The following is a 27,410-nucleotide window of genomic DNA, read 5'->3' on the forward strand; positions in this document are numbered from 1 at the left end:
ACCAGTGCCCCCTAGAAGGTTGCGCCATAGGCGACCACCTATATGGCTTATGCCTTAAGCATAAACAATAAAATTATAAAATTCCAATAAACTAGAACCAAGTGGTTGAACCACTCACACACGCCCCTTACAGTCATTTATCACTAGCCAGTGAGCAGCTCCAACTGGAGGTCAAGTGCCTGGCGTAAGGACTTTTTCATCAGAGGAGATGACACTGTCACTCATTTATTCCCCCAATCCACTTTTTCCCAGCTGCTGCTGAGAGTAAAACGTATAACCCTCCAGCCAAAAGGCCCAATTCTCTGACCTGGTGACCCTAAAACCTGGTTCCTACAAATGAGCCCGTTCTCTACCACAAAGAGAAGAGAAACCCTGTTGAACTTTGTTGAAATGACCTCAATCACTATTAATACCATATCATATATTTTCTTCTGCCACAAATGTTCATGTTAGAATGCGGTTATTTGAATCATCAGACCCAGATATTCTGTAGTAAATATGTAGCCAACCTGAATGTGACATTTCCAACCCTGTGACCCTCTAACCCTGCCCATATTAGACAAGCAGAGAGTCTGGATTCCAGGTGTGGGAGAGTCCCTCTCCATTCTTTGCAGGTCTAGAGAGCAGGTAAATGATTTGTCAGAGTGGGATGACCCTTCACTTCAAGTTCACCCAAAGTCCTACCGGGCGGTCCTTTGAAAAAATAATTTACTCCTAAAGGAACATGATAAAAACATTAACAAAAACAAATATAGAGATACAAGGTTTGTTCAGGATAAGTGCAAATAAATTGCAGATGGTGTCTGTCATTTTCTACTTGTACAAATGAATGAAACGAGGTATTACTTTTGAAATAACCACAAACCAAAGCAAGTTTATAGTGACCGACAAGGTGTGTGCTGAAGCCTTAGCTTATTACACCTACCCCCTTTACATTCATTAGTTTCTACAATTCTCATTAAATCTATATACTGAAAATGAAAGAAGGGAACAAAATATATATATGTATATTGCATCTACCTGAAAAGTCCGAAACAAAAATTCCTATACACACTCGTGTGTCACTTTTATATCTGTTAATCATCTTATTTTCAATTATTTTCTGTAATGTGTTTTATATTTATTAATTATACAGAAATCTAACCGTATTCCTCCAAATACTGCATTTTATGAGTGGAAAAATTAATCTTTCAGTTAAGAGCTGATAATCAGGAAATTGAGACATATGTTATACTGTTCTTTTTTTTTTTTAGTAAAGTTCTGGTTGAGCTTATGCTTCAATTGCTTTTGATGGCCTTAGTCTATAATTACGTCATATTTATATGAAAATAACGAAGCTGCATTTTTTGTTTGCACTAACTACTGTAGAAGACCTATTCTTTCAGTTAAGAGTGGACAATGAAGAAGAGTTTATGTTCAATATGTAGCCATACTTTTGTTAAGGCAAACATTTGTTAACTTATTTTTGCCAAATAAATGAAAAGCATGTTGAAATCAGAACATGACCTCCTCGCTGTGACATAAATGTACCAAACCGAACCGAAAACCGTGACCCCAAAACCGTGATATGAACCCAACCGGGAATTTTGTGACCCGTTCCCGTTCCCGTTTGTGACAGTCCTGTGACCTACGTGCTTTGGACTGTAATGAGCTCAGTGTCCCATTGAACCCCATCATAAAGCTCACAGTGATTCAGTCTCCCTCTGCTGATGAAAACAGTGAACAGCACAAGTGAGCCAGCAGAACCGGTGCTGTTAAATGCTTCTCCGTGTCTCTGAAGTATACCCACGTTCTGTACATATTCGTTTATTTTTGGCACAAAGATGGAAATCTGTTTTGAGTTATTTGCTTGAATGGAAAAGAGGTTTAATTTGGCTGCGGTGATAATTCTATAATCTCTTCATATTTCTTCTTGCAAGTCATCTCATGCGCTATTAAATGTCAAAGAGCCGACACCTTTAAGGGCTTAATCGTCGAGTCCCATCACTCAGGAAACATAATAACTGTGAACACATGTCTGTGGTTTCTCTTTGTGCTGTGACATCAACAGTGCAGGCGTGTTGAGCGGTTTGCCGGAGGCTCAGCCGCCACATTTGGTGTATAGCTGATGAAAATAAACACCTTGTAATTAGATTGCTATCTTTAGTGACATCAGGGCTGCACGACTTTGACAGAAATATCTAATTGTGATATTTTGACTGAAGTTGCGATATGATTTGCGATATTAGAGGGAATAATAATTTTTACATCATTATTCTCATTTTTATTGATTAACATACTTAAATGATTATGGTGTCATTTTTGCAGGGATGATCTGTACCAAACAAAGAATTTATTAAAGCAGCAGTGTGTAAAAATGAGCAAATATGAAAAAAACTTAATTTTTATAAAACAGTCACTATATTGTGACAGTAGTGCATGAGACAGGTGATCTGAGAAAAATCATGCCTCCGGTGTCCTCCAGTGTCCTCCGGTGTCCTCCAGTGCTCCTAACAGCATCTGCCACATTTCACAGACCGGAGGAAAATGACCTGTGATTGGTCAAAGTCTCCCGTCCCCGGCTAGATGTTCTAAAGTCTGAAAACAGAGCCATGAGGAGGAGCAGAAGTCTAGTTTTCTCTCAGAACACTTGAATTACAATATGCTGAAAGGTTATTATGGGATTTTTGCCCAATGATGCTAAAAACATTCGGCCTACTGAAGCCTCAAGTCTGTAGAATATGATATGTAGGCCAGGACATCTCTGCAGCACCACGATATTTAATTTAAAAGGGTATTTTGACACACATTTTGCCTTTAACAAATACTGCAATCAGAAAATTGCAGTAGGCCATATTGCGATTCCGATAAAATGTTGACTAATTGTTCAGTAAGCATCATATTAAACAGTGAGTAATACAGTCATTCCTTCTTACCTTACAACTACACACAATCAAGCACAATCGTACAACTGCACACTTTCACTTGTCAGATATATTCTGTGTTTTTTCCGCAGCATCTCGACCACGTGCCTTATCTGCCATGAGGTGCTGTTTGCTGTCGACGGGCCTTATGGACATTGTGTTTGATTTTCCACAGGTGTATTTTTGTTAAGGGAGCGCCACCTGTCTAGTAAGGTTTGCTTTTGGACGTCATTTGGTGCGGTCTGCAGCAGCGAGGCTGTGGGACAGCACGTCAAAGAGCAGATGATCTTACCGATGATTGTGAACACGTAATATCTGTTAACATCTTTGTCTTCATGAGACAATACAGCCATCCAGAGTAAACTGTTTGTATTGGGATGAAACAACATTAACAACTGCTTTCATTCTATTGTGGTTGCATTTTAAATGTAGTTTAAGATCAATCAGTTTATAATAGTATATAGACAGTAATAGTAATATATAGAGAACTGAGGCAACGCAGTACGTTGCTGCGTCTAGTTGTGGCTCACATTGTGGACAGTAGAGGGAGCTATTTCCCCACAGCTGCACCTCACTAGTCTGAGATGTGAGCTGATAACTCCAGGCACAAATACTAGATCTTTCTAACTTGTTAGTTGTGATTCAGCTGTATTCTGCTGCTTAGTAGTCTGTGGTACAGCAAGTGTATCCCCAGGGCTCTGCAGAGCAGTGGGAATACTCTTCCTTTCCAACATTACCAGAAAAACACCTCCTAACACCTTTTAATAGACAGCAATAGTACATCGAGTGCATGTTAACTCCCAAAACACTTCTATAAAGCAGCCATAATAAAATGTTAAATGTCAAAGTATAAAAAGTAGTCTTTCTGATGACATGTAAACATCTATTAGAGTAAAGTCCTCTTTAGTTTCAGCTTGTCTCCTCGGTGACGTGTTGTTTGAGGCAGAAGAAGAATCAGTTGTGTGTCTGTCATTAGTTGAGATAACACCTCGCAGGCATCGTGGGCCAATTACAGCTCACACATTTCCGGCTGCTCTGACTTCACAGTGCACTAATTACTGGAGTCTTCACAGGTACAAGAAAGTAGTCCTTTTTAGAGTGGGACCTGGGTCCTTTTCTGCATCACAGCCCTTTTTAAGTCCATGTCATGTTCCAAGCTATAACCTGATAAGATAATTCCTTTAATCAGTGTAATATCCAGGTAGCCGTTTTGCCTGAGAGAGATGTTGAAGCTGAGTGAAACTGGAATTTCCTTTTAACTGCCCTAATACAATTTGAATGCAACCGAGTTATTTTGGCAGAGTTTTTAGTTTATTCACATATATTTGTAAAGAATTTCTCTTTATTGCTAGTGCATTGGTAGCAGTATGTTTCATGTTTGATTAAACCTGCAGTAGACATACTTGCCAACTCTATTGATTTTCCTCCCGGATTCACAATTCTCCTATATTTCCCCAGTTTATGGTCATTTTTCACAAGTTTTTTTCCTTTTGGTTATGTCCAGCTGTTTCTGGCGCTGTATAGCGTCTATAAGCTCGACGGTCTCCACCCAGACGACTATAGAACTACGCATAATGTTGTTTCCTGGCAGAAGAGAGCTGTCTATGCTCACGACATTACAGCGCAATTTGAGCTCATGTTTCAGCTGCGCTCGCCGTTCAGCGCACATGACAGCGTGCAGCGCCCAAAGTGGGGCTTTGCTCGACGTAGCGAAAAGCCGTCGTGGCGTGACGTAGTTTTCTTTCCTGAGAATTAAAGATAAAATTAAAAGTTTAACATAAAAATGCTGTTGCAGTGCACTCATTATTTCGTTCTTTTAAAGTCACCAGAATGCAGGAAATAAAGTCTCTGAAACTCAGATTTTGCTGGATTTTCCAGATTGCCCACTTTGGTTTAGAATAGGGATGCCAGTATCGGGTATCGGGTCCGATACTGTGCTCATGTACTCGTACTCGAAAAACGGCTCCGATACAACGGCACCGATACCACTTTATGGCAGCGTGAGGTTAACCTCTCGTCACCATCTTTCAGGTCCTATCGCACGCGCTCACACTCCACCTCCCCAACGGTGTGGGCGAGACGGCCCGCTGGTGCGCCCGATCCCGCGGGTCCGGGATCCAACCTCAGCCGGCGCGCACGTCACTTTCATTGCGCCACGGGGTTTTGCTTGCACCCTCTGACTCGCGCGTGCGTTAGACTCCTGGGCCGTGTTTCAAGACGGGTCGGGTGGGTTGCAGACATCGCCGCAGATGTGGGCCGAGCCCCGCCCTGGGGGCACGACGCGAACGAGGCGCACTGAGGACCAGTCCGCCCCGGTGACACTTTGTCCACGGCCCCGGGAGGCACCTTCGCCCCGAGCCTTTCCAAGCCGACCTAGAGCTGGTCGCGGTGCACCGCCTCGTATGGACTTTTGGTACAGAGAAGTACTCGTATCGGTACTCGGTATCGGCGAGTACCCAAATGTAAGTACTTGTATTTGTACTCGGCCTGAAAAAAAGTGGTATTGGTGCATCCCTAGTTTTTAAACACTCCCTATTTATGAGTTCTCAAGCTGCTCAGAGATGACAAGGCTCTAGCTCGGCTCTGATTGGTTGTTTTCCTCCGGTCTGTGAATTCTTGCAGATGCCATTAGGAGCACCGGAGGACACCGGAGGACACCGGAGGACACCGGAGGACACAGAGCCACATGATTTTTTTCAGCTCACCTGTCTCATGTACTACTGTCAGGATATAGTTACCATTTAAAAAAAATAAAAATGTTTTTAATCATATTTGCTCCATTTCAACCCACTGCTGGCTGCTTTAAATCTCCAGCCAAAGGGTCAACAGAGGAACCAGTCAGTCATTGAACCAGGGAATTTCATGGTGTTTCAAACTAAGTGGAACATACAGTTCAGGGTGTAATGAATGTGCAGAACAGCAGTCTAACTTTGATCTGCCCTGCTAGATAAGTGATGATGTTTACTGAGAAAATGACATCTGTTCAATGCATTAAAGACGGTACCACATGGGCGCCTCCCTTCTGTCCCATATACAGTACCTCTTTCCTATACTGTAACTGTTTTCAGGCCCCGCGGGCTACATATTCTCCTGTTGTTATGGAATGTGTCTTATCCAGAGTGACAGCCGAGCTGTTTCTGCTTGCCTGAGCAGGACTGTGAGGAACCCTGCAGGGCTCTGTCTGCCTGGCTGTCTCTTTCTACAGGATGCTGGATTGTTCAGTGGAGACGCTTGAAAGATGCAGCCTAGCCTGGGTTTTTTTGGGGGGGATTTTTCCTTATCCAAACGAGGGTAGAAAAGGACAGAGGGTGTCTTATGATGTATAGATTGTAAAGCCCCCTCAGGCAGATGTGTGATACTGGGCTATATAAATGAAACTGACTTGACTTGACTTGACTAGCAGTCTCTAAAGCATTCGCTAGTTTTTACTTTTCAACAAAGAGTTGCCCTTATATTCAGGATCTGCTGGGATATGTTAGGACTATACTCTATTGACAACTCAGTGCTTACTAGGGCTGATCTGTAAAACTGAGTTTCTCAGACAACCGATGAGTCAATTAATCAACTGAGATGGGGGGGGGGGGGGGTTTCAAACTTATTTTCTTTTAGGTTTAGGTTAGAGTTGGTGCTAGATACTTACTGTATGTGGGGTAAGTTCTATCCCTGTTGCCTCTTGCCTCTTGATAGAGGATGACAGAAAGCATTGATTCATTGCCTTTTAACAGGGAACACCACTTAATTACTCTTTAATTCAAGCCTTGGATCAATACTTATTACAATTGACATCGATCTCCAAACACAAAAAAACAAGAGGATTAACACATTTGAGTGACACATTTGAACACAACCCACATGGTCTAAACTACAATGCAGAATGAACATTGTTAACGTTCCAGACAGGCAGTCTTATACAGCCTTACCTTTATCCACAATGTTTCCATTGATGGTGTTCAATCCAAAATGCTTATTCACCTTCACAAATCATTCACTTCTCAGATGGTTTGGTGTCATGATTATCCGTTCAGCAAGGCTCGCTGATTGTTTCCATTTTGCTTCAGCAAATAGAACAACGGCCTAATTTACTGGTGGGGGCAGAACAATAGGCCGGATGGACAGTGGGTTTTAGTAACACTACAGGACTATAGTACGTATATACAGAGAAGTTTGATTTCAAACAGATCATTACAGATTACTTCTGTTAAGGCTTTGAACAGGACTACCTGATTCATATTTTTTATTTTCATGCTCATACTAATGCAGCCCTTTGTGTATTTGCCCTAGTGTTGTAGTCTGAATGCTAGCACTTTTCTAAAGTTTGAGCTAATCTGCAGCTCTCCCATAGACAATTCATTTAAGAAACTTGAACAGTTTGGGTTTACAATAGTTGTCATGTCTGAATGGGAGGCATTTACTGCTCCTGCAGGCCACTCCAGGACTGTGATAAGTCTCTATTTGTGGGAAACAGGACCCCTTTCCCTCCTAATCTGATAGCTGTGACCTTCTGACCTCCATTCTGTTAACCAACCCCCCACCTCTCATTCACTGGCTGTCTCACACAGTCAGTGACACACATTCACTGGTTGGAGATCTTAGAGATGTGAGAGGAGATGTCATTTGAATTACACTTTCATTCAGGCATGGCATTTGTCCTGTGTAGAAGGGCAGTGTATATTTCTCAGAGCTCAATCTGCTGCTGTTGATTTGAATTAAGTTGATCCTGATAACAGACATGATTACTGCTTATATGTAGGGCTTAAACGTTATTTTCTGAAGCTGTTTTCTCATATGAAATCCAGACAATGTCTGGAGAATCAAGTCCGGACATTGTCTGGAGTTTCCCTTTCACAAATGTAGAACACAACAGCAGATGGTCTGTTTCAAACACCTTCTCACCTACTGGACATTTTTACTGTATTCATTTAAATTTTTTCCAAAGTAAAAGTCCCTAGAAGTGTATGATTTAACTTTTTCCCATTGTCTAGTGTTAAAAAAGTTTGCAGAAAATGCAATAAATCGTAATATCGAATCACAATTTTTGTGGAATCACAGTACTTAGAAATAGCAATACATATTGAATCGGCACCCAAGTATTGTGCCGTACCGTATATTACACTAATTCCCATGTGACTGGAACAACGAAGGTACATGACCACTCATTGCTAATTGTGCCTTTAAAAGAGGGGATACGATAGGTGAATGATTCACAGCAGGCTTCAAATGTAGCTCTAAAGCCATTGAATAGTCCCTTTACTGTACGGTGATTCACCGCTCTGTTGCTACCTGTTGCTCGAAGATGGAAAATGCAGCGTGTAGAGTGAGAGGATGCACAGTGTTGAACATTATCAGATGTTGGTATTACAGGCATTTCCTCATGAGTTTTTATTTCTGCGGTTGACTCAAATTGAGATATGTTTACTCTGCTGCTCAGCTGTGACCAGCTGCATGGCTGCAGCTCAGGCAGGGGTGTCCTGTGTGTGTGTGTGTGTGTGTGTGTGTGTGTGTGTGTGTGCATGCGTGCGTGTGTGCGTGCGTGCATGCGTGTGTGTGTGTGTCTTTCAGCCATATGTTCACTATAGTTTGTGTCTGTTTGTGTCTCACTGTTTACACTGCTGCTCAGCTGTGACATGCTGTGCGACTGCAGCCCAAGTTTGTTTGTGTGTGTGTGTGTGTGTGCACATGCATTTCAACCATATGTGCGCTGACTCGTTCATGAGTGTCTGTGGACATCCTAATTTGTGTGTGTCATTTAAAACTCCCTGCTCCGAGTGCCTCGGAGCGTAATGCCTGTGTAACCACTGAGACGGTGACCACGCTATGACTCACAGCGAGAGGTCAGCGACCCCCACTTGCTGAAATAACATCAGTGAAGGTGCAGGGAGGGCTGCCAAAAGGCTCTTTAGCTGCTCCAAGGGCTACAGAGAATAGACCCTTACGTTTCTGTGTTGTAACATGCATCTAGTTTCATTACTGCTCGTACAGCAGTCACACGTCAGCTCAAAAGGACCTGCAGTGTTTCCCTTAACGCCTGTAAAGCTTTTGAATGATAAATGTGCAAAACTCTGAAGCTCATATATCGGCTGTTTTAAGAAGTGACAGTTGAAGTGTTAAGTTAACATGAAGGTTAATAGAAAAGGTTTATTGTAAACCGCAATTGAAACGTATACTCTCTCTCTTTCCAGTGCCAGTTGTGTAGGAGATTGTGTTCCACACATATGCCCCCGCATTCTTTAATTATTCACAGAAGCTATATTTAGCACTGATGAAATTGGCACTCTGCGTATGAAATTCAAGATGTGAATGACAGTTTGGCATAAAATACTGTTGTGCAGTGACGGATAATTGGACGCCTTTGGCCCCCTCGTGGATCATGTTCAGCAGGTTGTGTTGGTGTTGTAATTAGTCGATCATTCATCCTCCCATTGATGGTCTCAGCTCTCAGACTCATTCCTGCTCTTAGGTTTCACGCTTTTGTCTGTGTATTGTGAGGACAGACACTGGGGAGGCCTGGAATTTCAGTTCATCCCCTGCTCAAACATCTCAGGATTTCACAGGTCACAGACATTAAAGGCATTTATAAGAGATACCACTCTGCAATATCTACTAATGTTGTCACGATACTGGAGTTTCTAACGCGGTGCCTGCGTTTCCATACTGTGGAAAATGAGTAGTGTAACCGTTTCAAATATTCAGTATCGCTGTGAATTGATTAAGGGTGTCGATTCACCTAAGTATCAACTTCTTTTTTGTTTTTTTTACGATTTTGAAAAAGATTTTTTAATGCCAGAATCAGAAAATATGTTTGTTTCATTTGAGGAAGTTACCACTTTTATTGTGGTACTCTGAGTAACGTGATGTCATATCCGTTCCGTATCCGTAAACCAAAACAAACAGTAGCCGGCCGCAGTGAGCAGAAACCGGCAGATACAACAGAATAGAAGCGATAAAGTAAAAAATGTATGTAAATGTAATAAATAATGTCTGACAATGACTGATATATTTGACTTCAGGTCATCTCTGACTACATACATGCTGAACATCTAACATTTTTACTGTTTTAATTTAGATATTTTCCAAAGTAAAAGTCCCTAGAAGTGTATAATTCAATTTTTCCCCATGGTATAGTGGTAAAAAAATTAACAAAAATTGCAATAAATCGTAATATCAAATTGCAATACTTGTAGAATCGCAATACATATCGAATTGGCACCCAAATATTGTGACAGTATTGAATCGGGAGATGGGTGAATCGTCCCAGTCCTAGTATTGATGCTTTGATATTTTTGACAACACTAATATCTAGAACAATATAACATCTAATAAAAGCAGTCCGAATAGACTTGAAAATAAAATAGTAAGTTTATATTTTTAGAGTCTGATACCCCTTTAACTGACTCCATAGCCAAAGATTTATTACATTGTTTTAAGAATAATAATGAGATGAATTTGTAATGAACCTGTTTTTCTAGCTCTTCTTGTAAACATTGAACATGTTAGACAAAATGTAAATGTACTCCTGTGTAACACGTGATACTTATGTCTCCAGTTGCAGACAGGTGGGGTCACCTCACCAACATCATTAAAAACATCTCTTGGTATTGAGCCGTGCAGATAGTTCTGGTTTCATTATTGGTTTTATCTGTTGCTAAGATTTCTGCCACCACCCAAATACAATGGAGGTGAATGGAATTCCATTAGTGGTGCCAAAAGCAATGAAACATTGATTTCTTTTTGTAATTTGGGTGAAGTGACCCTTTAGATTACTAGAGATCCCTGCTGAGATTATGGTCCTCTGTCAGCAGGCTTCAGTGACCAGCATGTGAACGGTGTTAAAGGGAAGTTCTCAAACTCTTGTAAGAGACATGCTAATAGAGTGCACAGCAGTATCCAGAGTAGGAACCACTCCACTTATACTGTTGTCAAGGAAGATGATGTTCTATTACTAATCATATGAGATCTTATCTTAGCCATGGGTGTACATTGGTTACAAATATCAACCACACTTTTACAAATGCTTTTTTGAACATAGTCATGACACTTCATTTCATCAACTGTTAGTCCCACCAAGTTTTATTTTTCACTTTCTGAAACATTACGTTTTAAAAGGGCTACTATCTGACCTGTTGAGTGTGATTTAACCAGAAAAAGATGTATCATCAGCAAAGTACAGTGGATGTCACCCTTCTTTCTTCGATGTACAGCACAGTGCATTTTTTCAACCATTCTTACTGTAATTACCTGCTCCAATTACAAATGCCACACCGGAAATCTTCTAGCTGTGTTGTCATTGACATCTTGCAGCCTGTACTGTATACCGGCAGCAGTAGACATTAAAGGGATGTTGAAAAGAGGGACTTTTGACAAAGTTCAAGGTATGTTATGATATCTGCAGATTACATGTGCTGAAAAAGCTGTCACTCTAAAAGCACCAAAATTACTACCTTCATTAAGTGCAATTTTGTCTTTTCCTTGTAGGGTTTTTCCATAAGTTAGCAGACCGTTTCCTAGTTCTAAGGTGACGGAGTATATGCTTGGCCACCCAAGTCTTTTGGCAAGTTTCCCACTTTTAAAGTGTGTATGAACATTTCCAAACTGTGTCAAATCTTTCACTCATACAAAAACATCTTCAGTCTAATTCATTGTCATCTTTGGAATAATAACACTGATTCATTCTCTTTTCAACAATTTCTTCTTTCTGTCTGGATTCTGTGAGTCTTTAGGATTTGGCATCTTGTGTAGTTAAAAAAATGTAAAGGTACATGATAAAAGGGCAACTCATGCTAGTGGGACTCCCCACAGGAGATGGAAAGTGTAGAACAATCAAAGCACATCTGCTGTCATTAAGTTACATTGATCTAGTTTGAATGACCCTGTGAACATTCTTGCTGAAGAAAGTGTCTATTTTGTTTTTGTTCTGAAATCCTGACCTATACCATAATACAATAAATCACAGAGTCCATTGGAGGGCTATCATTACCTATCACAAGACAGAGTCTATTACCCTAGGGTTTATTAGCCGAGTCCCTACCATAAACATTGTGTTGATTTTGGTTTACAGACTGACTAAAGATGACTTTGATCACTGAGACATATTTGCTTGTGGCTGAGAACATACCAGCAGTCCACTTTTAATGTTTCCTGAAACATTTGGTGATGGTCCCTCCCTTTCTTGCATAGCATTCCTTGAAAGTCACGTTGAAAACGAGTTTCTCACAGAAAGTTGTCATTCTTTATTTTATTTTCCTCTAACAACTTCTGTAATTAAATTGTCTATTTTGGACAGTTTTAGAGTGAACACTTGCTTGGTTAAGAGTGTTAACTCCTTCTTGCCTAGAGGGGCAACTAATCTACATTTACTATAATCATGCTACAACTAGCCTCTCAGAATGCTGCCACTGGACTGAGGATAGAAAGATGTAGATATTCCATTCTTGAAGTGGTATTCTTTATAAATGATTTTAGTGGTGGCGAATAAACCTTTTTATTTTTTGTTCCTTGAAGGAACAAATGTTCTTGTAAATAAAACTCAGAGCTCAAGACAATCACAAGTCCCTTAATCTTGTTCGCCCCAAAGGAACCTGCTTTTCATATGACTCCACACAATATGTTTCTTTCAGTGAAATTGTCATCAGGGCAAAAGTGAAAAAAAAATCCTGGCCTTGTGATAAATATGTGAGCTACTAGTTATACTGTGTTATTTAAGTTTTTATTAGCTGTATACATGAAATGTTGATGAAGGCTGTATTGCATTCATTTTCAGGTTTTTCATTTTGCAAGTACTGTATATTGAATATTTTCCGTCTTACTTTTCAATTCAATTCAATTCAATTCAATTCAATTCAATTTACTTTTATATAGCGTCAAATCATAACAGAAGTTATCTCGAGACGCTTTATATGTATATAGAGCAGGTCTTAGACCAGGGGTGCCCAATACGTCGATCGCGATCTACCGGTCGATCGCAAAGGTAGTGTGGGTAGATCGCATGGCATTAAAAAAAAAAAAAAAAATTTTTTTTTTTTTTTTTTAAATAGACGTCAGCCAACAAATTGCAACACTGTTTCACCTGAACTCATCTGGAGTGGAGGATGAGATTTTGACACTACAAGCTGACATTCAGCTTAAGTCCAGGGCTCATGGACAGTTCTGGAACTTACTCACAGAGGAAAAGTACCTCCACATGAGGAAATGTGCTACCTCCTTGACTGCATTATTCGGCTCCACTTATTTATGCGAGTCAGCCTTTTCCCACATGAAGATTATTAAGTCCAAATACCGTTCCACCTTGACTGATGATCATTTGGAAGTGTGCTTGAGGCTGGCTATCAGCAGCTACTGTCCGGACTATGCATCCCTGGCTGATTCCATTCAGTGCAAGTCATCAGAGTAAGGTAATGACAAAAAATGTACAGAGTTATATTGTACAATATGGGTTCATGCAGTTATGCAAGGTACACCAACATATATTGTACATATAAAGAATACTAAATATATTTATAAATAAATATATGTTTTGCATTTTTATAGTAGGTAGATCATTTTGACTTGGTCATTTTATAAGTAGCTCGCATGCTGAAAAAGTGTGTGCACCCCTGTCTTAGACTGTAAACCATAAACTTTTCAATGTCTTAGCTGTTCACCTTCCCCTCTGTCCCTTTGCTAGACCAAACATAATCTTGCAGACAGGGGTCTGTTGGATCATCAGTGACCCAAGGTCATGACGGAGAGCTACAGAATAAAGTTGTCAAGCTTGTGTCAAGACATTTATGCATCTCAACATAAGCCTCTGGAACCTTTTATAGGGACGGATGCATGCTGTGCGCAAATGACCCAAGTTCCTTTATATCAGCAACTGAGGTTACCTGCACGAAATACCTGCCTTTATTTTAAACCCCGGTACTATTAGAGAGACACTTGCACAAACCTCCTGTTCCTTTTATCACTAATCTCCCATTAGCAGATGTTGAGGGTCTCTGTCAACTGATCACATAGGCCGTATGAGAAGCCAGTCTGGACAAGAACGTGAGGCCCAGATTACTGTGTAACCACAGAGCACTGAAAACAGGGCTCTTAACAAATGGACAATAAATGGCACCATGTAGAGCCGAGGCAATGCAGGCAGGGACGAGTTGAAGAAAATAAGCTGACAAATGTACATGAAGTGATGCCTTTAATTTGAAAATGTAAATAGAAATTGTAAAACATATTTACATTTAGTGTTTTTTAATTGTGATGCTTAGATATCTTTTACCATAATCCCATAAAATATTACAATTGCTGTAATATGATATTGTTGTTAGATATGTAACATGTTAACCCACAACAGCAACATTGCTCAATAAATGGTTGCATTATTGCAGTGGAATGTCCATTGGAGGTAAATCAGCACATCTCCTTACATTTCAAACCTTCAACACAAAATAGCATTCAGTTCTTTTTGCTGAAATCAGCAAATCACATGAGCACAACTTTTGCTCCCTATGTAGTTTCACACAGTTTGCAGTTTATTTAAAGCTAGATCTGTAGTTTTCCCATTATCATGTTTTAACAAAGAGAACAAGTCAAGGGGAACAAATTGCCCTTCTCTGTAAAACACTGAAAGCATCAGTATTGTACACTGAAAGGCAACGCTGCCGTAATTCTAAGGTATCAGTCAGCAGGAGAGATCGCTTTTCACTGCTGTGACAAAAGGAGAAGGAGGAGGAAGGAGGAGTTAGGAGAGGAAATATTGCCTGAGCAGCCAATACGGAGCACACCTCCTCCTGCTCTCCCCCTTTATTCTTTTGAATGGGGCACTCCTCTTCACTTTTGCTCTCTGCCTACTGGAGTGTGTGTGGAGACAGAGCTGGGAAGTGTGTGTGAGGAGTGTAGTGGCAGTGTGGACATGTCACAGTTCACTCTGGGAGCCTGATCAAGCTGGTGGACGTGGTCAAGACTTGATATTATACCTAAGATGAGGACCCAGTTTGGAGTTTTGTTTTTGTTGACCCTGTGGGTGGTCTACTCTGATGCTTGGTTCTGGGCCTGGACCGGTACTACAACTTTGCCCCCAACAGTGGACCATGAGGGGTCTGGCAGTCCAGCAGGTAGTGGAGAACCACCATCAGAGAATATTGTAAGCGTTGGAGCCGAGATCATTGATGAAGGACATGGGATCCAAAAGGTTGCACAGACTTGGGACGAAACCACTGAGGGACTTCGACTGACCACTCTAATACCTACAACACAACCGGAGAATGAACGTGCATCAGAAAAGGGAACGGCAGGGATTTCGGCACGCATACGTAAACCTGGTAATGGCACATCTTCTCTAAAGGGTATGGGTTCTGGAGGATCTGATCATTTAAGGTTTACAGGAGATGTTTCAGGACTTGGATCTGGGCTTGAGTCTGAATTGGCATCAGACACTGGGTCAGGTCTTTGGTCTGGCTCTGGATTTGAGTCTGAATATGGATTTGCAACAGGATCTGAAACTAGCTGGGGATCTGGCTTTGAAATACAGGGGTTTTCTGAGGGAAACCAGCAAGGAGTAGTAATGCCCACAGATCATAGGGAGTTAGATAGTGGAGACAGTGTAGTGTCCCAAACAAATGAGAAGAAACTGAAGTTTCAAAAGAGTGCCTGGGTAATTCATAACAACACAGATGAGGGCCATAATCTCAGTAGCAAAGAATCAGAGAAAAATCTTTCTGTTGAAACCCCCAATAACACTAGAGGAAATACAAACCTTAACAGTAGCTCTAGTTGGAATGCTAATGACTTTAATTTCACCAAGCATTCTCATGTTTACTCTACCCCAGGAGGTTTACTAACCCCAACTATAGACAACAACTCTGTAGAGACTACCCAGGTACCTAAAGACAACCAACTAGTGGACATTACTCAGTTACCAGCTGGTGAATTAACAGCTAACCAGGAAGCTTTATCCAATCAAGTGTTACAGACTACACAAGCTTCATTTGCTAGCCAGGCACTTTCTTCAACTAGTACCCCGAAAATGTTAATTACCCAATCACAAACCTCTAGCAAGAGACCAGACACTACCTTAATGCCTATAGCTGCCCAATCTCAAGTACCCAGTCAAGCATCAGCAACTGGCCAGAAATTGATGACTAGCCAAATTGGTCTCATCGTAGATGCTACATCAGAAAGTGGAGAACCTAGTCAAGCAACCTTAATTGGCTCGACAGCTGTAGGTAGGTCGGCACCAGCTGAAAGCCAAACACCAACTAATACCCCAAAAATGTTAATTACCCAACCACAAACAGCTAGCAAGAGACCAGACACTACCTTAGCACCCATAGCTGGCCAATCACAAGTATCCAGTCAAGCATCAGCAACTAGCCCGACAGCTGTAGGTAGGTTGGCACCAGCTGAAAGCCAAACACCAACTAATACCCCAAAAATGTTAATTACCCAATCACAAACCTCTAGCAAGAGACCATACACTACCTTAATGCCTATAGCTGCCCAATCTCAAGTACCCAGTCAAGCATCAGCAACTGGCCAGAAATTGATGACCAGCCAAATTGGTCTCATCGTAGATGCTACATCAGAAAGTGGAGAACCTAGTCAAGCAACCTTAATTGGCTCGACAGCTGTAGGTAGGTCGGCACCAGCTGAAAGCCAAACACCAACTAATACCCCAAAGATGTTAATTACCCAACCACAAAAAGCTAGCAAGAGACCAGAAACTACCTTAGCACCCATAGCTGGCCAATCTCAAGTATCCAGTCAAGCATCAGCAACTAGCCTGACAGCTGTAGGTAGGTGGGCACCAGCTGAAAGCCAAACACCAACTAATACCCCAAAAATGTTAATTACCCAACCACAAACAGCTAGCAAGAGACCAGACACTACCTTAGCACCCATAGCTGGCCAAACTCCAGTATCCAGTCAAGCATCAGCAACTAGCCCGACAGCTGTAGGTAGATGGGCACCAGCTGAAAACCACACAGAAGTAGCTAAATCAGTACTAGGCGTAGAATCCCCACAATGCTTGCTGCTAGATACTGTTCTCCCTTTCTGCTCCTCCATGTTTGGGGAAAGGTTTGTTGTGCCCAATTACCTCAACCAGAGCAGTGTGGAGGAAGTCCAGGCACTCCTAAACGAATGGGCATGGCTGTTGAAGTTGCCTTGCCACCATAGTTTGGAGTGGTTTTTCTGCCTTCTCTTGTTACCAAAGTGTGACTCTCCGGTCCCGCTGCCGGTGTTGCCTTGCCGAAGTTTCTGCGAAGTCTTGCGGGACAGTTGCTGGACACACCTGGATGAGGGACGCCTCCCTATAGAGTGCCACACTCTACCAGACGAGGAGGATGATGGGTATCAGTGCTTATCAGTTAGTAACCAGAAAGGTAAATCACTGGTTCAAATGAATCCTAGTTTTGGGATTCATTTTGAACCAGTTTTCAGTATCCCTACTCCCCAGTTTGTCTGGTGTTTCCTCCCACTACCCACTACCCGATACCCGCCCGATACCCACTTCAAAAACTGACATTTATCCCTGTCAGCACAGTCAAAGACATTAACAATATCTCGATTCCCATGCACAGCAAAATAATTCAGAATAAAAAAAAGCATGCTTCAAGTTTGTTAGTCCTGTTGTTAAAAGGTTAAAACAGTTCTGGCTACAGCCTAACAATCATGGTGCCAGCACTCCTTACTCCTGACAGTGTTGCATGTATGTGTTCCCTTTGTCCTTTGGATCGCATGTGACTTACTACTTAAAGGTCATTATAACACACATACACACACTCACATGCACACCCACAGTACAATGGGCTTATGGTTCATTACCAAACCAACTGATATGTATTTCCTGTAAGTTATTAATTCAAAGGGTGATATTTTGCTCAGACGGACATTAGTGATTTTGTAAATTATATATATCCTATCCTGAAATACAATCATAATATCAACAGACATACAGTCTGTAGTGTTAACCAAGCCTCAAGCATGCATGCAACAAGAAGTAACATGTGATTTGAAAGAACCTCTGTTTTCAAATTGAACTACATAATTCCTAAATAATTAGTTATAGTACTAGTCAAATAATATTTTTCTCTCCTAGGCACAATTTGTATCATTAAAACATCTGAAGTTGCAAGACAGAGGCCTTTCTTCTGTAAACAACTTGTGCATGAAACACCGTAGATCATTTGGCATGTAGAATTACATGTATCTTATGACAGCGAGTGACATGCAGGCAGCAGGATGTGCACTTGTCTGTCCAGCAATGGACAGATTAGGTTGTCATGCATGGGAAGCAGTCATGCTTGCATCAGTGGTTTTCAGTGGGATGTCAATTTTTGCAAAAGTGCTTGGCAAAAGTATTTATCACAGCTGGAAAGTTGCTTTACTCAGGTAAAATATTTTAACAGGCAAATGCATTGAAATTCTAATGAATATGACATGTACACAATTTGTTGTTTGAAATATCTCTATCCAAGCAGTGTTAGAGCTGAGGGATTATATAACTTTCATTCAGGTTCTATAAATTCCAGCAAATTGGTAGTTATAGGGTAGTTTATGGTTGAAACGGTTGATGATATAATCCTAAACATTAATAGGACCAGTGTGCGTTTGAATATTTTCTTCAGGACTAACAAGTTCAATGTGTGCCCCTGGTAACTAAAACAATGATGGAGAAAACGACTCCGATGTTCAATGCTACTAGTGAATGCAGATTTATCCTACAATATATTCTTAGTTCTGTATCAAACAAGCTGATATGAGAAATCTGTTTCTGTAAGCAAGCCTCAAATTATGAACGTCTTTAAAGTCCAATTCCTTTTACTGTGCTACTGTCCTGCCCTCCACTCACTTCATATCACTGGGAGTTCAATACTGTGTCTTTTTACAGCTTCACTATCTTTCTGACAGCTTGCTTCATTGACAGACATGAGTGGACAAGAAGTCTCTGGTTCCAGGACTAAGTGATGCATCTGGGCCCAAATAGATCTGCATTTGTCTGAATTGTTTGAACTTTCTATGTGTTGCAAGGTGGTGGTGTGGTTTTTTAAACCATGGTTAAAGCTAGGGTTAGGGTTTATAAGTTGTCTTCTTGTAAATGCCACAAAAGTGTAGTGATAGCATTTCTGCCACTACCTGAATATGTTTTTTCAATTTTTTACAAAAAGTGTTTGAAGTGTTAAGCAAGGTGTAAGGAGTTTCTATCTGCTTCATATATTATGTGAAAGCTGAGAATAAGATCAAGATGTATGTCGTGGCTTTTACACACAGCAGCCCTGACATTGCTATTTGCAACCAAACGCAAGTTAAAAAGTATGATCTTGTTGCCATCTTTACAACCCAAGCACAGCTTTTAAAGGCTCTCAGGAAGCTGGTTCACCACTAAGACGTGCGTGATGGGTATCACCTGTTAGAGAAGCCTCAAGGTATCACTGGTGTGCTTTCAGTCACTCTAAATCATTCTTGGATAGATAAAAAGCCACTGCAGTCAGAACCATCTGGTATCATTCGTTCTTAAAAGTCTACTAATGGACACTGCTTGTTGGAGTGATGGTTGAGTGAGGCTGACTTGATGTAAGAAATGACTTTGCTTTTGACTTCCTACCGTCCCTGTGTGAGGTCGATTACTGATAAACTTCAGAGTCAATTAGACGTTGCCTAGCATTCTAACTTCACGTGGTTTCTGTTCACAAAATGCCTCATGTACCTACTGTTTGCCAGTGTCTTACTGCAGCAGCCAGTGGTCATACTGGTAAATGTTTAAAGGTAGTTAACATACTGGTGGGCTTTGGCTTAGAACTGAATGAGGTCACACATAAATAGCCAAGGTAATGTGTTACAAAGCTCTGTAAAGTTGTGCCCTACAGCCAAAGATGCCTTAATCCCCAGTTTATTAGCGCAATAACTTTATCTTGGGCTGTTTTTAGAGCATCCACTTACGGGTCACTTACACTTTTCACTATCTGCAGCTCTGTTGGCTTGATCTGTGGGAGGAGGGCCCTCAAATTCTCCTTAATACCACCCCACTCCTACATCATTTAACTAGTTGGTATTTTGAATAGAATTAAAGTGAAGGGCCGTTGGCATGGGGCCAGAAACACGATGGAACACACAAACAATATAGCCTATAGATGTGTGTATGTTGGAGATTACTGTGGGAAGATTGCAGAGATATCAGTGTGTGCATGGAGACATTGCAAGAAATCTGTCAGATGTGATCTTTTTACCACGGGGGGGTCCTACCCCTGTGGTAAGACAGGATTGTTAGGGCACAATAGCCCTTTTAATGATGTTTTTCCATGGTTACCAGTCTCCTGCTTGAAAGATGAGCGGTTATTCATATCAGGGTCTAGAGGTCAACTGCAATTTATTTTGGTGAGTTCTTGACGGTAAAACTATATCCTGTATGAGAAACTGCTTTACTCTCAGTCAGTTTAGGCTGTTTAATTTGATTTAAAGTGATTCATATACCTAGTTACCTCTGTGGTGGTGTGAAAACATGAAAAGGATGTTTTCCTGTTAAGAAATACACTGTCTTTTGGTGGCGTCTATGTACATTTAGTCTTTGTTTTGTGGCTTGTACACCCCTTTGGTGGTCTGACACCAATTTGTAACACCATGGTTCCATTGAGCCGAGATTGATATTGTATCTCATGACAGGAAGGCCCAAAAGCTGGCTACAAGCCTTCAGTGTGCTGCTTGCCAGGGAATCATTTTGAGTTGGCTCCCAGGAGGGTTCCAATTATGGGCACAGTGTAGTCTGACTTCTTTGCTGCCAGAAACTCATTGCCGCCCCCGGTTTGTGTTGCAGTGCTGAAGCACAGGGATGTCTTGAGCTGGATATTAGCCCAATTGTGACACTCTTAAAAAGGAGAGCGGTGCTGCCTCAGCATTTTGAATGAGCTCTGAACCTATTTAGAAACATTTCTACTGTGCATTTCTGAATATCATACATACTGTTCTCCAAAAAGTTCCAAAAAGACATATTTATGATTATGAAGCTAGCGGTATGTGGCAAGGGGTTTTGTTTACACCCTGCATGATGCCTCAAAAGTTGGTCACTAACAGGTAGAGAACTTGAACAATATCATATTACTCCTTCCCTAAAGAGTAAAGAGCACAGCTTGTGGTAGGCCCATCATCCTTTTTTTGTGGTTTGAGAAGTACAGCTCCGTCTTCAGGGCGAGCCAACACGAAATCTCCTTCCTGGTCTGTGATGTGGGTTTTGGTTTAATATCTTTTTCGGAGCATTCTGCATCATCGGGTTAAAGATACCGCAAAATTTGCCCAGAGGTTCACAGAATATCCTTTGCAGAAAGGAAGGAGCATTTATTCATGGTGTTGATGTGTACCTTGATATTTCAAACATCCTGTGTTCATTTTTTTAGTGACATATTAGATCCAACACCTGGTTTTGGTTATAGAGCTAGATTGTAGTTACATACAGTATATGCCACTATAGATTTTATGGTGTTATAGTTTTTCTATTATGTAAGTTCCAGTATTCATGCTACCAAATCTCCTTGAACAAGGTACAATTATTAAAGTGCTGCATACGAGTGCAGGGGTTCTCAAACTTTTTGGGGCCAGGGACCCCTTAAAGGGGAGAACATTTTCCAAGGACCCCATCATAATCGATTAAGCATAATGCTTACTACCATTTGTACTCTTAGATACCATTGGAACTATTTGTATTCTAAAACTATTCAACCTAAATACTTAAGCCCTGTTTGATGTTGAGAAACAGAAACACATTTCAGTTTGAATCATGTTAACACCACTTTGTTTTGCCCTGATATTCCAGATGCTTTGTAATCAGATGTCGCTCTAGCTTCATGGCTTCGTTCGTTAGCACCTGAAGACACAGGACGCATTTTGGTCTCTTGTAGCTGTCGCTTGATATAACTGTCGTCCTATTTTCACAATGTCAGAATCATATCAGAGTTTCTTGGCCCAAAGCCAACATGGGTGGGAGTAATGGACACAATATGCTTGTTTTATTGGCACAAATAGTCCCCATCTGTAGATATGTGCTTTTTAATGATAAAGCACAATTTTATAATTTATAGCAAATTATTTCCGGAACCCCCTGACAGAGGGTCACGGACCCTTGGCGGTCCCCGAACCCCACTTTGAGAATCACTGCACTAGTGCACCCATGTGTGCCTAGGTTCTCTTCAACAACACGGGCATTTATAGGTCAAATATATTTGTCATATCACAACCAGATCAAATTGATTCCACCATTGATTGAACATTCTATTATTAGAAATGACTCCCTCCAGCCCTGCATGCAGACAGACATACATTGAGACTAAGATCAAACAGGGATCAAATAAGCAGAAAGCTAACACAACCACCATATCATGTGACCAAATTGAATTAACTCCACTTTTAAATCAGTTGGCTGACAAGCACGACAGACATATTAAGCTGTAAATGCACAAGAATTGTAGACATTCTTTTTTACAATCATAGTTAGTCATTTTCATGGATAGTCATTTTCATGTCTCCAGAGTTGAACTCTGACACTCCAACACAGATCAGACCACTTTGCAGAGTGAGGGGAGAGATCATTGCCCTTGTCAGCAGGCCTCAAGGGATGTTTTAAATGGTGACGGAGTGTGTAGTCAGTGAAACCGCAACGTTTTCTGGGACTGTCCAGATGTTCAAATGCCTTCCCGTGGATTATACAGGATCCTGTACTTCCCAAAGCTGTATATACAGCCTCACGCTGTAAATACAGCTTTATCAACAGGGTATCACAAACTCTGGTACCCCGTCCTGGAATGTTAGGAAATGAAAAAGAGCTATGTTCCTGGTCAGTAAGCCGCCTCCTTGACAAGACAAACTAGCGCCATAAACCCAGCACCGCTCCATTCATCAGCAGTCCTTTTCTATGGCCCATTGGCCTTGAAGCTGTCATTGGTTTACAAAAGCCGTTTGGGAGACCTGAATTGGGATTGCACTTAAAATGCTAATGGTGAACCTTTTGTATACCAACAATTTTTGATCTCTGAGAAGGAATGACTGGCTTGCCTCCTGCTGACAATGCAGGCAGGCACATTGAACAGGCTTCAGCAGAAGCATTCCTTTGCAAGCAGGCCAAACCTTTTCATCTGCTCTAGATCCGCTAATGAAATCTTTATATATCTATCTATATAATTAAGTCTTTATTTACACTTCCATGCTTTTATTCTTTCTTTTTTCTTGTGTCTGGCCCAGTTACATCAGGATCCTTTTTTAGGTTTGTAGTAATCATTTTAATCATCGTCTGGTTGACATGAATGTATCTTCTGAACATAGTCCAAAAGAGTGCACACCTGGTCGGTGTGAGTGATGACTAATAGCAGTTTCACTAATGAGGGGTTTGGGAGGCTTGGAACGTGTGCGCACGTGTGAGGATGTCTGCTGTTCTTTTGGAGAATGCCTAAGAAAATCAGATGTCTGAATTATAGAAGAAAGAGATGTGCATGATTGCATCATGTATGACCATCTCTGTCTGAGAGCCCTCACATTCCAACTTATTACAGACCTTGAAGTTTAATCTGCATACAAATCTGATATTTTTCATGACCAGCTGCTAATTTACGGTTGACAAATTGCATGCAGTTATCGAGGAGAGTGAATTGCAGCTAGTGGAAGCATTTCTCAGTTTAAATGTCATTCAGAGCAAAAAGAGTTCCAACACACGCTCAGCCGTGGAGTGTTTCTGCTTTAAAGATAGCTCACATGTCAGCTTCAGCACCCGTAGCAGTAGGATCACAAAATTAAAATGGCGTGCTTTCCCACGTAATGGATTTCACCGATGAAATGACTGCAAAGTTTTGCCTTTTTCAACCCCACTCTGACAGAGATTGTGCACATAGGAGGGAGCCGGGTTCAGACATGTGAGCACAGGCCCACTGAAGAGACCCTCGAGGTTTCTAGTTCTGACTTTGTCAGAGAAAACATCTGGTTGGCCTGATGCAAAGGAGTGTTGTTAACTGACATCCATGCAGCAGTCAAGGACTCACAGTCTACCTAAGGTGCTCTGAACCTGGGACTGGCTGCATTTGTCATTTCGGTTAACTTTTTGCTAATTTAGAAAATGTCTGTTTTATACTAAGATCTTGTTTGATTCAGGATTTTAAAATACAGAACGTGTTATCAAGTGACACATAAGAGCAACATTTGTAGTATCTTTTATAAGTAGTTATTCTATAGACAGATATTTGGCCACTGATTCTCTATTAATCTGGCTTTTAGCTTTATTGGATGTATGATATTGGATTTTCCACCAAGATGCTGTTTTGACCCAAAGGGTATAATTTGTACAGTCAACTAATGTAGCACATCTCATAAAGATCACTTATCTAAACGTGCTTTTCCAGATTTGGTTTGTGTTTATGCCATGTCTTTAGTGCTTCATTGATATACTTTGGTGACATTAAAATGTACAATCCGTTTAGTGAGGAATCTTCTTCAGAAATGTCTGTCTGATTGGTGCGAAGGGGAACTGCATAATTAATACTGGAAAGTATTTTAAGTGCTGTCCTGTTACAGTCTGACTGGGTTCTCTGTTAGCTCCGATTCAAAAGAAAGCATCTTTAGTTGTCAGACAGCATGCAGAAAAACTCACACTGTTGTTTATGGTTGTCCAGCAGAAAGCAGGACCTCGGGTTCAGCTAAACATCTCATGTGTTTAAGCCCTCAACAAAGCCAACTGCAGAGCCCACTGATCTCCAGCACTCGGGGGCAGTGGGGAGGCTTTGAACCGGGCAAAAGAGCTTGCACATTAGTCACCAGGTGGTAAACCCAAGCATTTCTTCAAAGCACCAGAGACTACGTCAAGCGCTCTCCCAAAACAGTGATTTTTCTTTTAACATGAGGAAACATTATTTTTCATCAAAGCACAAAGATTGTAGTCTCAAGTTTGATGCTAGCAAAACGACTCCACCATTATGTGAATGAACACACAACGCTCTTTGTATTCCTTATTTCCTAAACTCCTCCAATTATTATGCAGTGACCTCGCCAGAGTCACCCAGGGTGATGGGAGAGAGAGCAGAGATATGCAGGAGGCCCAGCTGTTGGTCCCTGTGTGCCCTGGAGCAGTGACATTTAGCAGATGTCACACAAGTTGGAAGAATCTTTGCTTGTTTTTCCTTTGGTGTCTTCAGGAATGTGATGCACAGATATCAATCTTTACCCCATTCAGCACACACTAGATCTATCAGTAGTCAATATTAGAGAACATTTCAACATTTTTAAATGTTAATAATGCTAATATTTCTATGTGAATCATTTTGGTCTTTTGATGCAATTTTTTGCCATAAAGTTTTACAGAGAAAACATCTAGGAGAGAGGACGCACCGATCACACTGTTTCAGTCCCGATAGCGATACCTGGGCTTTGGGTATCGGCCGATACCGAATACTGATCTGATACCAGTGTTTCATTAATCAGCTGTATGCCTCACTGTGTGGACGTGACTGGGATCATTCTGTTATATGTAAGGCCTGGCTTAAACATTGCTTTCTTAACTTTGTAAAACAAAATATAACAAATAAATAAATAGATATAACTTTGTTGAATTGTTATTTATTATTAAAATAATAAATCATACAACAGCAACTTTGTAAAAAGTCTTCATAATTAACAGGAATTACTATTCAAGTGTAAAAAACTTAAACAGGGATTAAAATTACAGTCTATAATGTATATAGTATATAAACATAGAGTTGAATTGAATAGATATGCCCCATTGTCACCAATATCCAATCCAGCTATTTGAGTCAATATCGACCCGATATCTGATCCAGTATCGGTATCGGTGCATCCCTATCTAGAAGCTCTAGCTCTTCCAATCTCGGAACCCATCAGCTTCCAGTCTGACGACGGACAAGCCTCTGGGGGCAAAGGGCTATATTTCTGGGGTTCCGGTGTAGCCAGCGGATATCAGGGCCAAGACTTCCTTTTCCATGCGCTGCTCATTGTTTACAGTCCGTTTAGCAACTTGAGATGTGAAACTGGAGTTGAGAGACGACGTGTACGACCAGATTGTTTCTCAAGTAGCCAGTTTACCGAGACTGCATTTCAGTCATTGTGTTCCACCTCTGTTGCTCTCCACACAAACTGTTTACCTGCATTCAACCAAAGCCTTCACGAACGTGATCAATCACGGGGTCAATGCTGCTCGGACTACAAACGGAAACCAGAACGCTTCCGATGCCAAAATCTTGTCCTGTTGCCTCCAGATTGTCCATGTGAAAGCAGAATGTGTCTATAGGGATTATAGCTCTCCTGACACCTTTGTTTCAGACTCTTCTATCACTATATTAAAGGGCCAGTGTGGAGCATTTAGGGGGATCTATTGGCAGAAATGGAATATAATATTAAGTATGTTTTCTTTAGTGCATAATCACCTGAAGATAATATGTGTTTTTGTTACCTTAGAATGAGCCGTTTATATCTACATAGTGAGCAGGTCCTCTTCACAGAGCTGGCCGCCATGTTTCTACAGTAGCCCAGAACGGACAAACCAAACACTGGCTCTAGAGAGGGCCATTCACGTTTTCACGTTTTCACGTTTTCACGTCGATCACCGTAGTTCTCTTACACACTTGGCACACGGGAGAAGTTTCAGTTGATTGCAATGTGCAACCTCACCGCTAGATGCTGCCAAATCCTACACACTGCACCTTTAGATAATTAGGCTTAAACCTTTTTTAGGTAAATACAACACAGCAGAAATATAAAGATTTTTTTCTCAACCCATGTAGATTCATTATGTTTAAAGTTGTTGACTCAGATACTGAGAGCTAAATCTATCAGCTCTCAAGTCACATCTTCATGTATTCTATGTATCTCCTAGAGATGATGCCTTTAGATCTCCCTTCAGATTAGGAAGTGAAAGTTTGCCTTGCATTGTCTCCTAAATTGATCAGCTTTTCTTAGTCTCATTTGGCCAATCCTTTTGCAATTTTTGGGGCATGTCAACGCTTTCCATAATTTGGTCTAGAAGTTATAAAGTGGTTTGTTTGTTTGTGGTCCCCTGAGCAGAGTCCCTTTGCCATTGCTTCTCAAAAAAGCCTTCAGTTTGGTTGGAGGCTGTTGTGGAAACTTTCCATCTACATTTTATTACATCGTGTTAAAGGTATAATATGTAACCATGGTCGCTTCCTGTTTGAAAACACAACACATTCAAGGTTGGCCACAGCGCAACGAGCCGAGAGGGAGAGAGAGAGCAGTGATGGTTGAGCGAGCTATAGAGTGACTGAAGAGAGAGAGCGGCGTTAGTGAGAACAAAGCAGCAAATTGGAGAAATAAAACTTTATTTTCTGCGGTTACGTTCTAAAACACACAACTAACACCGCACAACTCTGCATAATCCTGCGGGAAGGTGGCGAGTTGCTTGAATTTTAATATTTGAATGCAGGCTTCCTGTCTGCTGGCTGTGGCTCAGCACTGAACTCACACAGAGAGGAGCAGGGGAGCACTGAAGCACATGCACATAACACAACCCCTTCCCATTTGTGAAATATGGACGCTTCGTAT

The 27,410-nt window shown here is 41.1% G+C and overlaps 1 protein-coding gene across 5 annotated transcripts in view; it reads left to right on the forward strand.

The window, feature by feature from the left end:
* Nucleotides 1-27,410, forward strand: part of col18a1a (collagen type XVIII alpha 1 chain a) — a 114,749-nt gene that overhangs the window by 37,747 nt on the left and 49,592 nt on the right. For 4 of the 5 annotated variants that reach the window (XM_037790029.1, XM_037790031.1, XM_037790030.1 and 1 more), the window contains exon 1: nucleotides 14,722-15,193. The exons of the other annotated variant lie outside the window; for it this stretch is intronic. In XM_037790029.1, the coding sequence (XP_037645957.1) occupies nucleotides 14,854-15,193 (340 nt within the window). In that variant the 5' untranslated portion in view covers nucleotides 14,722-14,853. Of the gene's footprint in view, nucleotides 1-14,721; nucleotides 15,194-27,410 lie in introns of those variants that run through there. 5 annotated transcript variants of the gene reach the window in all.

Source organism: Sebastes umbrosus, chromosome 13 (assembly GCF_015220745.1).
Source record: "Sebastes umbrosus isolate fSebUmb1 chromosome 13, fSebUmb1.pri, whole genome shotgun sequence".
NCBI lineage: Eukaryota > Metazoa > Chordata > Actinopteri > Perciformes > Sebastidae > Sebastes > Sebastes umbrosus.